This window comes from Emydura macquarii, unplaced genomic scaffold, assembly GCF_026122565.2.
Source record: "Emydura macquarii macquarii isolate MOO-44397 ecotype Brisbane River unplaced genomic scaffold, CSIRO-AGI_Emac_v2 contig_2205, whole genome shotgun sequence".
Taxonomy (NCBI): domain Eukaryota; kingdom Metazoa; phylum Chordata; order Testudines; family Chelidae; genus Emydura; species Emydura macquarii.
This window is the reverse complement of record NW_027132342.1, coordinates 36758847-36774239: the sequence shown is the minus strand read 5'-3', so window position 1 is coordinate 36774239 and position 15393 is coordinate 36758847. Positions and strand designations below refer to the sequence as shown.

General features: G+C 39.7%; 1 protein-coding gene across 2 annotated transcripts in view; it reads left to right on the top strand.

Moving 5' to 3' along the window:
* The first annotated feature begins 937 nt into the window (after positions 1-937).
* NAV3 (neuron navigator 3) overlaps positions 938-15393 on the top strand; it is a 343145-nt gene continuing 328689 nt past the window's right edge. For both annotated transcript variants that reach the window (XM_067559905.1, XM_067559904.1), the window contains exon 1: positions 938-1459. In XM_067559905.1, coding sequence (XP_067416006.1) covers positions 1217-1459 — 243 coding nt within the window. In that variant the 5' untranslated portion in view covers positions 938-1216. The remainder of the gene's footprint in view (positions 1460-15393) is intronic.

The window sequence follows — 15393 nt, the reverse complement described above, 5'->3', positions numbered from 1 at the left end:
TGTGCATAAAACCCATACTTTGAGAGAGCGTTGATGGTGCTATCTACCTGAGGAATAATTTAATGGTCAGTGGTGGATATGAATCTGTATCCATAATTGATCTCCATGCCAAGTTCTATCTACACCTCGATCTGAATAGAGCATAAGTAATATTGTGTGTCTCTGCTATCTACCTGTACAGTCCATTGTGACTGATTTTGTAGCTTGTTCTGTCTGTCTAGCATTCCTAAGTGTACAGGATTTGTTAGATAGAGTATTTTTACAAATATAGGGCTGAAAGTACACTTAAGCTGTGGATTTTATTTTATCCCATTTTTAGAATGGGAAGTGTTAAAATTGAACAGATGACGTTAACAAAAAAAAACTGAAAAATCATGTTGGCTAAATCGTGTAACAATGCTTGTGATTTTCCTATATCCTGCCCTTTGTTTTTGTATGGATTTTTCACAGCAGAGGCAGACGTTACCCATGCTATGATTCAGCGTCTGTCGCTAGCCATGCTCTTGCACCATTTGAACCTGATTTCACGGGATGAACAGGGAATGAAACACCGTAGCTCATGGCTGTCAGCGATGAAAAATAGCCAGGAATCAGACAAACAGCTTCATCGCAGAGATTGTTTCCGGGCTAAAAACTCTTCCAGCAGCTGTTTGCTTTGGCTGCCACTCAGGTTCAATTTTTTTTTTAAAGTTTTGTGTTTTTTTTAAGATGTGGGCTGGTTATTTATGTAGTCAGGAAGAGGTCTGTGTTTCCAGTGTTGTGGTCTCAGTGCTGTTTTGACAGTTGGAGTACAAGGAGATTTCTTCTTTCTGCTCCCCCTCCCCTACCCATTCACTTAATGCACAGAACTGGAATGCTGTAGGGAGAAGAAAAAAGCAAATTTATGAGTTCTTTAATCCCAGACAGGCAGCTTTGTGTCAGTTACCTTCAAGAAAAGTTCACGCCCCAAAGGAGTGTTTAGTCTTACACAGCCACTGACTAAGCAGTGTATGTGTGTGTGTGCATGTGTGTTTGTGCGTGTGTGTGAGAGAGAGCGAGAGAGAGATGAAGAAAGTTTTGCCTCTTCATGAAAGTCGTAGTATTGTTTTAAGAAGCTTTTAAAGATGACTGCTACTTTTGTTTAAAGTATTTGTTCTGGAATTACTGAAGCTGGAGTCTACCAGACTGAGGTCAGAGGCATTTTCTTTGGCAGAAAGAAGATACTTTTATAGAAGCCATGCCTGTACTTGGGGTTGCCTCAAAGCTAAGACAGCCAGCTGTAGGGTCAAAGCCTGTTCATACTGCCCTTCCGATACCAAATCTTGGCACGACTGGGTCACAGCAGTATTCATCAAAGTCTTTGGAGCTTACTGGGGCAGAGAGCTCAATGCTTTCTTGTCAGCTTACGTTAAAGTCAACCTGTGATTTTGGAGAGAGGAAAACACTTCAAGGAAAAACCAAGGAGACAGAAGATAGCAAGGTTAGTTTTGAACTTTACCTGCAGATTGAACTCTTGAAATGTTGATTTACTTATGCAAAGTCTGAATCTGCCTACAGCAAATAGCATGTTGGATGTGGAGTGCATGTGTAACATAGGAACTAGTTTGTGTAAATGATAACTTTGTATAGCAAGTATACTAACATAGCATGTATTGTAACTGGTTTAGTTCATCGTTGGAATTTGAATATATATTCTTGTTTTTAAATGTACATTTTATGATATATAATGGAGTGATCCTTCATGACAAGAGTAAGGGTGAGTCATATCACACAGTGATAAAAATCATGCTGAGACCCAGATAAGCAGAATTATCACATGACAGTGCATAAGAAAATATTGAAACTTGGCAGTTTCTTGTTATATTACAATGTTAAAAAGGGCTCCCACACCCACACTTACTCCCCAAGGGAGGTGCCTTTAAAATAAAAACCGCCCACTTCTGTCCACTTTTCCAAAAGATCTGGCTAGTTTTGCTGCAGAACCATTGAACCAGAAAAGTAGATTCTCACTGAAAAGTACCTGTCTCTTTCACTTCTGTAATATAGCCTTATATTGTCTGCCCTTCTTTTAGATAGCTTTAACCTGCTCTGATTTAATTCTGATGTAAAAAAAAATGAAATATGTTTGTCTGGGGACAGATGCCATGATTTTAAGACTAAGATTTTTGTGTTTAGTCATTGCTTATCTCTTTTCAGTAGTTTAAATTATATTATGTTTTGGGGACAGCAATACCATTGTATCCCTTCTTGTCAGTAGCATGCAGTTTTGTGGATCCTTCATCTACAATGTTTCAGGGATGACATGTAATGTAACTGAATAAAGCAAGCAGTGTTTGCATGCTTACTTTCTCTCTCTCTACCAGTACCGTTGATTCATGAACATTGATTACCTCACTGAGATTAAACCAATTTCTATAATGGGTTTATTTTTATTTTAAGGAAACTTGCACATCATCATAGGTATTGCATTGGCAGGTGACACACAATGTATGTAATTCATTGTCTTTAGTTTGTGAGTGTTGGACTTCTGTGCCTTGAAGAAGGAGGGTTTTGTACTTAAACCGCAAGACTGGGAAGCTGAAGAGTTCAGTTCTGTTCCCAGATCTGCCACAGACTTCCTGTGGGATCTTGGGCATGTCCCCTAATTTCTCTGTGCTTCAGTTTCTACCTCTCATAGGGTTCTCTCTAGCACCCAGCATTGCCCCTCACGCAAGGAGGTAAATTGCTCTACAGAAAAGCTCTATAGAAATTCAGAGAATTATTATTCCCACCTGTCCGTGAACAGAAACAGCTTCAGTGTTCCTTTTCCATTAAATTATTGTAATGTGAAGATTAGTATTAGTAAAGCCTTTTGACATATCAAAATGGTGTTCATCTGGTATGCTTTAAAATGTACAGATTCCTGCTTAATAGAGCTCAACACACAAAAGCTCCCTAAGTTCTCACTGAGAGCTGCTAGGTGCTGAGCCTCTTTGAACATCTGGTCTTTAATGGTTAAGGCCAACATGTTCACACTGAGTCTAAAGTTAGGCTTCAAAATCCTGAGCCAAACTTTAGACTCAGTGAGAACTAAATAAAAGAAGCCTGATGCTCAGAGGTGCTGAGCATTCAAATTTCACACTGACTTCTGCAGCTTTTTTATAGTGCCCGCTGAGTGTCTGAAGCTTCCGCTGACACCAGGGGAGGCTAGAGAAAAAAGCTGCTAAAGCCAGTGGGAAACCTGAGTGATCAACACATCTGGAAATCAGGCCAGTTTCATTTAGGTGCCTAAAAATGGATTTCCAAGTCTAACATTAGGCACCCCAGTTTCAAAATATGGCCCATGTTTGATTTATTTGATACCTTTTTGTATATTTGTAAAGCTTCTAGTTTTCAGTTTAACTGTTAAACACCAATAAAATACCGCTGCCACCCCGCCCGCCCCCCAAAGACAGAAAAAAAATTATTGCTTATCTATTAAGTGCTGGAAAAATACCAGAAATAGTTAATTGTAGCTAAAGCTCCTCTACATGGAGCATGGACTACGGGGATGTGATTTCTAAAGTGCACTAACGTTGCATATTAATTGGTCTGTGTGGACCCTGCTGGGGTGTTACTCTGGGGACCCTGCTGGTGTGGTTAAAGGTTACTTAGTGTGTTTTTACATAGTGGTTCCTGAAACAATGCTATGTTAAATACACTAGGGAACACTACAAACAGATTACTCTTTACAGTATATACTACTGTAGCGAGTAACATATATACTATACATTACTCATTACAGTATATACAGAGACAGAGCTCCATGGCTTTTGGGCATCCATGTTAAACTAAAAAATTACTTAAAAATAAATAAATAAACCCTGAAAATAAAAGTTCTATATATTTCCCATTCACATTTTAAATCAGTCTTGGGAGGTCATTTTGTCAAAATATATCGGGGCACAAGTAGGATGATGATGGTCAGGAAAACTACCTTTATGGTCTCATTACTAATAAACACCAAAATTCCAGCCTAAAATTATTGAGTGATGTTTTCTCACATCACTGAGTGGGAGATCCACTCCTCCCTGTCTCCCACTCTCCCCTTGGCTACCCTCAGTCTCATGCCTAGATTAGCTAAAATGTGCAGCTAAGCACAAGTTTTCAGTGAGTTATTAGGGTTAATGTGCCTTCAGGTTTGCTCTGGGCAGATGTAAATTCCCCATTACTAATGGCACTGTCCCAAAGTTTGACCACTTTCGAGTGCTGTTCTCAATAGTACTTTGGTTGATTTTCTTGGTTAGCAAACATATTAATCAAACATATGATATTCCTACATGGCTCTGTGGTATAGAGTGCTGTACTTTAAGAATGTTTCCATTATAACAGTGATCAGATAAAAGGTCTTTTACTTAAAGTGTAATGAATACCTAGTCAAAGTTTCCAAATGAGAGTGAAATCTGCTTATACGGTATACAGTTTGTGTGCTTATGGTATATAATTGGATATGTGGCAGCTCTGATTTTTGAGGGAAAAAATGTTGAATGTATATCTGTAAAAGACAATGGAATATATGAATTAATCATCTGGTTAACATTTGTCCTTGGCTGCTGTATTGTAGGCTTTAACTTTGCTTTTTAGGCATTACAAATGCAACACTGGGGATCACTAACCTTTCTTGTCCATTCTGAAAGGTGCTCAGATTGACATATATAATCTCTGTTGTATATTCAGTTGCTATAAGTGCTAAAAATTCCAAGATAAATCTGGATTTACACGTGTCAATGCAGTAGGTCACGCTGCCTTCCAGCTGTTTCCTCCATGACCTTTATGTACACTACACTTGATTGTTAGAGACTTTTGACACTACTGTAGGCTTTCACACATTATTACATTGCCAGGCTGGCTGTGAATACTGCTGCAGAAATCAATTCAGTTCTACCTGTATGGTCCACCTTCCTCACTTGGTTCTGCTGTGCTTGCACATGTTGGACTGTTTTCTGGATGTGATATAGTTTGAATTTTCTGGCTACAGTAATATTGTTCTGCACAAAAAAGAGTATCTCCCTCTTTTTTTAAAAACAGCACTAGTTGGAAAAAGTGTGTGAGGATATTTTGTTTCTTTTTTTGAAGAAAAGTAGGCAGAATTTCTTTATTCAGAGTTTACATTTTGCAATAACTACTTTTCAGATTCACCAAAGCTATACTTCCCTGCACCATGCTGGCCTCCTGCATACCAGAGGTGATTCACTCCAAAAGATTGGTGTGGCTAATGTCATCCTCCCTCAGGCGTTTTATGTGGACAAGCCCCTCACCAGCAGATAATGGTGTGGGGATGCTTTGAATCAGCACATCCCCTAGCCACTTCCTCTTCTTGTCCAGTGTTGGCCATTTTTTGACCTTGGCTGGTCTCTATAGTTGTCTGTGTTCTGCTCCCATGACCTTCCCCCCTGTCAAACTTTCTGCACTTTGGTTTATGCTGGCAGAAACTGGCCACATCTCAGGTTGAATCTGCTCTATTCATTTCAATGCCTGTCCTAGAAGGTGTGACTTGCTTGATAAGGTTTTATCCCGCATTCCTGAGTTAATTTATTCTTGTTGTATTCTGTTTTTTATTGGTTGATATTTCCTCTTAGTCCATGCCATCTGCTTCTTCCTCCCTGTCGACTATCATCTCTACATACTTGTGCATATGCTTGTCTTTTCCCTCTACCACTAGTGTAGACTCTTTTCTCTGAGTCTCATCTCTCATACCAGTATATCATTGATCCTCCTGTTCAGAAACAATTGATTGCTTCTATACAAGTTCTAACCATTCTAAAGTTGGTCCAGTTCCTGCACATCTAAAACTTTCCTGTGTCTAGCAATCTTCAGACCTACATTTAGATTCCTGTAACATAATATTTACTTACCTTTAAAGGGGATTATAGGCCAGTATTGAGCAAAATAATTCTGGGAGATGTAGCTGTCAGAGGGAGCCTGAGAATTTTAGACTACTGCTAGGCTTATTGGGAGGACATGCCAGAAATATATCAGCTTTCCCTGTGAAGGAGACAGAAGACTGAGTGAGGCTCTCTACCAGGTGAAATGGGGAATCATTCAGCCCAGGAGGGGCTGTGGAAAAGCTCAGTAAAGAGGCAGGATAGAGATGAAGAGGAAATGTAGTCTTGGCCAGGGAGCCCAGTTCACAGAAGAGAATGGGGCATTAGGTACCATAGCAGTTCAGGAAGATGCGGTTAAATATCGAACTGAACTAAAATTAAATATTTCAATTCATTTCCAGAAACCGACACACACAGTTTTGACCCAGGAATATTGAAACATTTTGTTTCAATCTAAAATTTCCAAATAAAAAAAAAGTTTTAGCTTTTTTGATGAAAAGTTGAAATTTTCCATGGGGAAGAAAAACCACTTCCTGACCTTGCAGTAATCTACAGTCCTCAGGATCCCTATTAGTATTACCCCTGTGCCAATAAGAGTGAAGTCTGGAACCCAGGGAAAGACAAAGATGTGTTGTTTTGTCTTTGGAGTGTAACATTATCAATGGATACAAGTACCAGAAGGCAAATTGAGGCATGGCCAACCTCTGTGACAGGTAGGAATCCATTACTTTTTCTAGTCTGGTCAGGACTAGAAAGTCAATAAGATATATGACCAAATAACTCTTGAGATCTAGTTTTACTAACATCGTAGAACCGTACCTAAATCCTGGTTTGTACTTTAGCCTACACTGTTCCAGTATGATGTTGAAATCAACATGAAAGACAGCTGCTGGTTTTTTGTTTTTCTTATTGCTTGGCTGGAGCTTGTCCATGATATGGTAACTCCTGCTTAGCCCAGACAACAGACTTGTGGCAAAATTTTGCTTTGCTATCTAAACATATCTTAACTCTAATATTCTGCTCCCCATACATGGGAGGAGCTCCTTTTAGTAACACTGAGAGTTCTGTGAATGTAGGAAGAAGGAAATCTTTCCCATAAATCACAGTTGCCTTTCTCCTACCCCTCTCTCTCTCTCTCTCTCGCTAAGACATTTTCTCACTCACATTCTTCCAGAGTTGGATGCCTGAGAGTCTCTTTTTAAAAAAAATTTAAACTGGCCTTACAGAGTAGGGAATACTATGATGGCTCTCAGTCAGCGTGCTTACTAACTGCTTGATTTCACCCGCAGATACTTAATCAAGTTGTTTCTTCAGTGCCGAAATCCATCCCCGCATTGGTTTGGCTCCTTCCTGTTGTCAGTATGTTTCATCCACCATGGCTGAGGATATGGAGCTAGGCCATCTGGTACTTATGGGTCATGGAGTTATACACTGTCGAATGGCATAGGTAAAGGAGCTCCAGAGGATAAGGGCAGGGAGCCACTGAGGGTGTGGGAGGAGGGGTGGAGAAAATAATCCAGAAGTTAAGATACACAAACCAAAGGAACCATAACAATATTCAGTCCCAAAACAACCTTCCTCACCCAACTGATAACCCCTACCTGCAGCTGAATTCTTAGGTGGAGGAAGCTGGAGTCCTGCTTCCTCCTCACATACAGCATCTTCAGGGAAAAATGGCAGGCCCGTTTTCTCTTCCATCACCATTTGAAGATTAATCTGCCACTTTTTTGGGATAAGGTGACATAGATGTTTTGTCCCCATTCTGACAAGTTGAGGGGCGTGTGTCCACTTTCAGGGATCATACCCCTTGTGACTTTCATGATGATATGAACCATCTATGTCTCTCATCTCTGTCCCAATTCACCTACCCCGGTGAATCATCTGTTCCCATTTCCATGTGACCCCTTTCCCTACATCTGTTGCTATCCCCTTCCTCCATTGTGTATTCTATGTTTCCGAGTCCTTTTCCTCACATCTCCTAAGTCTCTGCCCCCTGTATGTCCCAGGATCCCCTCTGATACCAGGTCTCTGTTCTTTCCATGTTTTGGATGACTTGCACCATTATCTCTGGGTCGTCTTCCCCCAAGTGCATTTCATCTTCAGCCTTGAGATGGTGACCCTGCGGGGGAGTAGGAACGGGCTCCTTTTCCTATATCTTCCTTGCCATTCCTCTGCCATCACTCTCACATTAAGTGTATCTGAAGCTATGCTATTTGGTCTGAGCTGGGAGGAGGAGGCAGCTGTGGTCTGTTCCTCTGGCTGCATTCTCTGCTGCTTACTTAGCTTCCAGCAGAATGGCCAAGGAAAGAAAAAGGGCAGTGGAGGCAGCCAGGGACCTCCTGCCTGTTCCCCACAGTGGCCGCTAGTGATGGGAAGCCAACATTGTTTTTAAATTGCTGAATTAGCTGCCAAAAATTTCAGCCAGCACTGCAGACACCTGGGACTGTGTGTGTTTAAAATCTGGGCAGCCCTAGCCAAACTGGGACAGTTGGCAAGTATTCAGGATGTCAATTATTTTAGTTTCTTGCCTTGTGCTCTGTATTATTTCTTTCTCAAACAGATAACATTCCTTAGCGGCATCTTTAATATACTCTCCATATCTAGCACCATCTGTGTACACTGTAATATTGATTTAAGAGCAATCTACTGTATGTGCTTAGAAGCTGCTTTTCTTTTAAACATTTGTCTCATAATCATCTTTACCAACCACATTTCAGTCTAATTGAGATTAATGTACAGTAACACAGCTAGGTAATTCTCAAAACCTATATGCTTAGGGGTAAGATACATTTCTAAATACATGTGTGTGGTCAAAAGCTGCTCTTTCTGTGGTTTTGGTTTAATTTGTAATAGTGAATAAGGCTGGGAGGATACTTACCCATAGTAAAAGACAATCTCTGCTCCACAGAGCTTACAACTTAAATAAATAAGACACACAAAGGTTGGGAGACAGTTTAAAAAAAAATTATCCTCAATTTATAGATGAGGGGACTGAGGCAGAAAGAGACTAGGTAATTTGACTTCATTCACAGTGGGATCTTGTGGAAGAACCAGGAATGAAACCAAGATATCCTGAGTTCCAGTCCACCACCATAACCACAAGACCATTCTTCATTTTCTGTGAGAAATCAATTTTGAATGAAATGTCCATGTAGTGGGTTGTTTTTCCTCTTTTGTTTTCATGGAATGTTCTTAATCCTCCTTCCAGGAAAATTCAATGATAGTTGAGGGTGCTGAGCATTGCTCAGGATGAGCTTCATGAATATTTTTACTGTAGGAGCAAGAAGATTTTGGTTTTGGTGTACCTGATCAACATAAATTGTGCTATATCCCTGTAGGAATACAGAATGTGTTGTGTTCCTTATGGGGTAGGAAAAGTATGCTTCAGAGACATATTTATTGCTAGGCTCACCACTTATTAAAATGTGATGTGGGAAGAATAAATAGTCAGAGAATAGAAGCAGGCCTCTTTCAGGAAAGGTTTTAATTTTTTATCATGATTCCTGCTCATGAATACTCTTTAGTTTCTTATTGGCAGAAATGCTTGTTCTTGATAGACAATAACACCATTAATTACAAATGTGAGTTGCTTATTTTCTTAAAGCAATAGTTAATTTCTGGTCTAAGTTCGCTGTCTGCTTTTTCTAATTTAGTAAGATCTTGAATTAATTTTGTAGTTTTTCTGATACTTTCAAATAGTGCACATGAAGATTAGTTAATTTTAATACAGCTCTGTATTTCACTTTAATACGGCTCTGTGTTTCACTTTGCCCTGATTCACAGGATGAAGTTTGGAAAGAGCCCATAATTTAACAATAGTCTTTTGACAGCAAGGGTGTTTGGGAATTAAGCAGGAGGGAGAAGGAGGGGGGACATCTATCTGCTCTCAAATTTATTAGTGGAATACTTTGTGCAAATCGTCAGTTGCCCATGATGTTTTTAATGTCAATACACTTTCTTTTTTGTTTTTATTGGAAGGAGAAAATTGGCTGAAAGGGAACATAACTTACTTAAAATTCAGTAAAGGAATTCACAGTGTTTTGTCTGGTAAATGCAAGTAGATAATTCCCTTGTGTAAAGTGTGCAGCTTTCTGATGGCTCTTATATATGCCCTTTTTAAACCAAGTTGAGAGGACTTAGAAATCAAAGGGAAGCATAATCCTGAAATGGCTAGGGCAGGATCGTAGTATATCTGGGTATAGAAACTGAGAAGGTGCCAGCCACTAAACACATCTGCAACTCCTTCTGAGTAAAACATGATGAAAGCTAGCCCAGTACTATATTCAGTTTGTGCTAACCCACTTTCAGTGTGACATTTGTTCTGCCTTGTCTGTCTAGTCGTTTGTACTTATCATGCTTTCTCATTCAGAATATCTGCTTTTCAGCACGTGGTCAAAATAATTATTCAGGTGAAAATGTCCAATTAATGCAGCTGCAGTTAATTTGAGAATCTGGAGCCAACTGAGATGTCGGGGTGTCTCTTGCCTTTTCCTTTTTGACCTATTGTTCTGCAAACCTTCATTCTAAATTTCCAACACCTGGCCTTGCATCCCGATAGTGCTGTGCTAGACTCCAAAGGATTTGGCCATGGATGCTTCCTGTTGTGCATCGGGATTTGATTTACAGGACATCTGTGAAACCACCACAGCTTAGTAATCAGAATGGTCATGCATAGAAAGATGACTTCCTAGCGAGTGTTGTAAAACATTAGAACACTTGGCTTAAGCAGGAAAAGGCTGCATGGCTTATGCGTGATTTAGGATGAGTAAAACATAAGTCAAGGTGCAGGACTTTTACTCACCACTAACTACAACAATAGAATTTCCTGGCAATGCATCTATGCAGTAAACAGGGCTTCTTTTTTGTAATCTGTCTCCCTAACAGAAAGGAAGAGAGAACCGATGAGACTGTATAATTTATAAATAGCAATGGTTATGTTAAAGGGAAACTCTAGTGAACAAATATAATGCTTTACAGAGCTAAATAAATAGTACAGAATAAAAATATCTAGTGAAAGGCAATGTTCAAAATTGTTTTAGAATTATCTGTCACTATTTCACTATCTCCAGGCACTGAATGGGACTGCTGTCTTGCTCAGTGTTAGCCAGCACTCCCAGTCAGAGACCAAATGTGCTGGAAGAGAGAGAATTGAAGGAATCCAGTTCATATTAAGGAGCAGTAGAAATCTGGAAGCTTCAAAGCTCTGTGTTCTATTTATTTTAAAAAATATATTTAGATTCTGGTTAACAGGGGCATGGTCTGGTCCAGTGAATAGGGCATAGACTGCAAGCCAAGACACCTATCTTCTCTTCTAGGCTCTGCCAGTGACTTGATGTACATTACTTCACTGCCTTGTGCCTTGGTTTCCTGATGTGAAAAATGGGAATAATATTACCCGTCTTTATTTCCAGAGGAAAAGAACTCTTCAAGGGCTAAATACCATTAGCATTGCTGATTGTTTTAATAGTAGTTAAACAAGATGGTTACCTGCTTTTGAAAATTGTTATTAAACTTACCTTAAAACAACTTTGAAGAACACTTTGATTTTAATTGAAGTAGCTTGTTTCAGACCTGTTTGATGTCATCAGACTGTCAGATTGGCAGCTTTCTGTTGGTTAATTTATTATTTCACTTAAATCACATTAACAACTTCTTTTTTGGTTTATCCTTCTTTGTAACTAGGCGAACTGATGAGAAAATATATATAAATACTACTGTTTTCCTGTAAAAATATTATTCTGACTTAATGACAAAAGTGGTGGGGTAAGGGCCTTAGCGTGTTGTTTGCGTCCCATCAGTTCTGTGTGCTAGAATTCCATCAGCGCAGCATTTTACAACTACAGGCTTGATTTTAGACTTCCACAATAGTATAGTTTGTTTTGAAGGGGGGAAGATGAGTCCCTCCTTGGGGACCTCACCTCGATGTGTTTGGGAAGTCTTGTGTGTTCCAATGACCCTGAGAGCTATGCTGGCAGGACCTTGGACTTCTGGTAGGGCCACTCAAGCTGGACAGGTCAAAAGGTAGGGACCAGACAAAAAGTAGTCCACCTGGAAACTGGCTGATGTCAGATACTGAGTGGCATTCACGTAACTTGAAAAACCTCATGAAGAGCCAATGGTTTCAGCTGGATGAGAACCCAGAGAGAGTAGTGGAATCCCTGATGGAAGAAATGCCATAAAAAAGTTGAAGAGTTAAATCACAGATTTAAACAGTGGCAGCCACAAACTGGAGGGAAGGCAACGGGAAATCACTCTCTGTATTTTCTCCCACAAGAACTTTCATGGCAGAACAAAAGAAAAGCGATAATCCATGTGTGGTCCTGGATGGTGAGACCCTCAAGTCAAAAGGCCTGACAAAGTATACAGGGGAGGAGGTTCTGGCCATTAAGAGTACCATTTGCAGTTATTATAGTGCTGTACCCAATCCTGCTGGAAGTACAGTGCCTGCCTGATGGTTTCACCAAGGAAAAGAGTGACCCAAATTTTCATAAACGAATTATCAGAATAGAAGCATGAAATGTGAGGACTACATAGAAAGAGAAGCATGACACTGTGACCAAAGAGTTGGAAAGATGTACAATAGATATATGTGGAATTCCAGACCTGTGATGGAATGGTATGGGCCATTTCATGATGATGATTGGATATACAGTGAACTATTCAGGATCTGAGAAAAATGGGGTTGCATTTATCTTATCCAAGGAGATATCAAAGTGTGTTCTTGTATATAACCAATTAGTGATAGAATCAGTACAATTCATCTGTGACCCAAGCCAGACAACATGTTGACCATACAGGTTCATGCTTCAACAACAGCAGCTGATGCCACCGCAATTCATGAGTTCTATGAATGGGTTGAAGAGACATTTATTAAACCATGAAGCAAAGATATTTCCCTTGTAATTGGGGACTGGAATGCAAAAGTTGGAAGTGCATTGTCTCATAAAGAAATAATAGGAAATAATGATACAGCAATGTTAGAGAATGACTGCCCAATGGATAAAGACCTTCACAAGTGCAGACTGCAGGTCAGACTACCAACCGTTAGCCTCAAACATAAAATTAAAACTGAAAAGATAAGATATTTGGGAGGCCCTCTGCATTTGAATCTGACCAGAATCAACTAAAGCTACATGACTTTTGTCCAGAATCGGTTCTTGAATGAACTGCCAAGTTCAAAGCTGCCAAAGTACACATTCCAAAATGTCAGCATTGGACCACACCATGGCTAACTGAGAACGTGTTTGAGCTGGTGGAACATTGAAACAGTGTGAAAAAGAATGGCTGAAGAATGTCGGAGAAAGTCCAAGGTACGGAATAGACAAATCCAAAGGTGGATTAGGCAAGACGAGAGCAAACACATAAGGGCAAAATGTGTGGAATTTGAGAACCACAAAGAGAGTAATAATACAAAATGTATGTTCACAGTGATTGGACTTCTTACCAAAAAGCTTTCCCGTAATCTACCACAGTAAACGATCATGATGAGAAAATCCTCACTCAGCGTAATGATATCAAACACGAGTGGAAAGATCACTGTGCCAATCCGTATGCCTCAGTAGAGTCATTCAATACAGGATGACAGAAAGGAGAGTACAGAGGAGAACCATCAATCCTGTAAGTGGACGTGCTACATGCTCTTATGAAAATGAAACTGGGGAAAGCATAAGGGGTGGATAAATACTCACAGAACAACTTGGGGTGTCACCTACCACCTCATACTGGAACCCATATGAGGTATCATCAAACAACTACAACCCATACTTGATGGGGACATCCTCCTGAAAGAAATCTTTCCTGAACCACCTCTTCTGTCCTTCAAATACCTCTCCCCACCTTCTCTCCAAACTCATCATCAAGAGCAAGCTCCCCACAGTCCAGGACACACCAACTCAAAGTATCACCAGACCCTACCAGAACAACAGGTGCAAAGCCTGCAGACATATCTTCACTGCTACAATGATCAACACCCCACACAACACACCTTTCAAGATCCATGGATCCTATGCTTGCCTATCACAGCATGTTGTTTACATCATCCAGTGCCCCAGTTACCCCAATAACAACTATGTGGGTAAAACCAGACAATCTCTACCCTCTTGAATGAATTCACACAGGAAAACAATAAAAGACAAAAGCACCCTATCACCTGTGGGTGAAGACTTCTCACTAAGCAATCACTCTATGTCTCATCTGTCAGTCCTCAGTCTCAAAGGAAACCTGCACAACACTTTCCAAAGATGAGCCTGGGAGCTTAAAATCATAACTCTGCTAAACACTAAAAATCAGGGACTGAACAGAGACACTGGATTTATGTTTTATTAAAACAATTTGAAATGCACTAATCCCCTATTTTTGTCCTATGACTGCAGAGGTGTTAGTAGGCCACTCTACCCTGAATGGTCCCTTAGAATATGCGCTAACTATTTATGCTAAATGTGACCACAATGTCTAGAGGGACCACACCGAGAATGCTCAACCAGGGCAAACTGTGAAGAATGGGACAGACTATTCCCAAAACTGGTGGTTTGTTCTAATAATTAGATTCACCAATCCAGCAACAAAACAGCTTCTATACTACTTTACTGGTTACCCAGAAGCCCAAAAATATAGTTTCCCTTAAGCAATCCAGTCCTGGGCTCCCACCCAGATAGCCAAGTCAAATATGGTAAGGATTACTTAAGATCTTGTTCACCATATATAAAGTTCTACCAATCCCAAGAGATCGGACACATTACCCACCAGGGCAATGAATATTTCAGATCTTACTTAAATACACCCTTACAGCCAATTCTTATGAACTAATCCAAGATTTATTAAAAAAAGAAAAGTGTTACTGTGGTTATAAGATCATTATACACCCAGACATGAATAAAGTTCTTAGAGGTCAGTTTCATAGTAGATATAGTGAACTGCTGAGTTGCAAATGTTCTTTCAGAATCAATTCAATAGGTTATAATCCAATAAGTATTCCACGTGCAGAGTCTGTATAAATTCTTCCAAGAGAAATAGTAGAGTTAATCCAGAATGGGGCTGGAGAACTCAGACTTGTGACTCAAAACCTCCCCTGATAAGATTCAGTCAGACTTGAGATGAAATAAGGATCAGGTCTCAAAGGTCTTTTATAGATCTCTGGCTGGCTACAGATAGCCTCTTGACAGCAGGTAACACAAAGACTAGGTAATGTATATTATTGCTTTGAACAGTCAATTCCTATTTCCTATGTATACACAGCTAATTAGTTGCAGTGATTAGCAAAGGCAGTTAACCATTCCAGCGGTTCATAGACCGCTTACTACAAACTTCAAAGAGAAATATAAACAATGTAAAAACTAAGTTTCATCTAATGTTAATATTCCCTTTTGAGCTCTGAATCAATAGAACATAGTAACAGAAAGGAATAGATGTTTAACATCTTACAAGCTAATAAAAGCGCATTGTTAACATCTAACAAGATATAGGTAAACACAGGCAAATATCATTAGTATTTATGTCTAATTCTCTACAATACAGGTTTGCATTGCAAACACTTCATCTTATGTCACATGGTTTTGATAACTATCTACAAGAA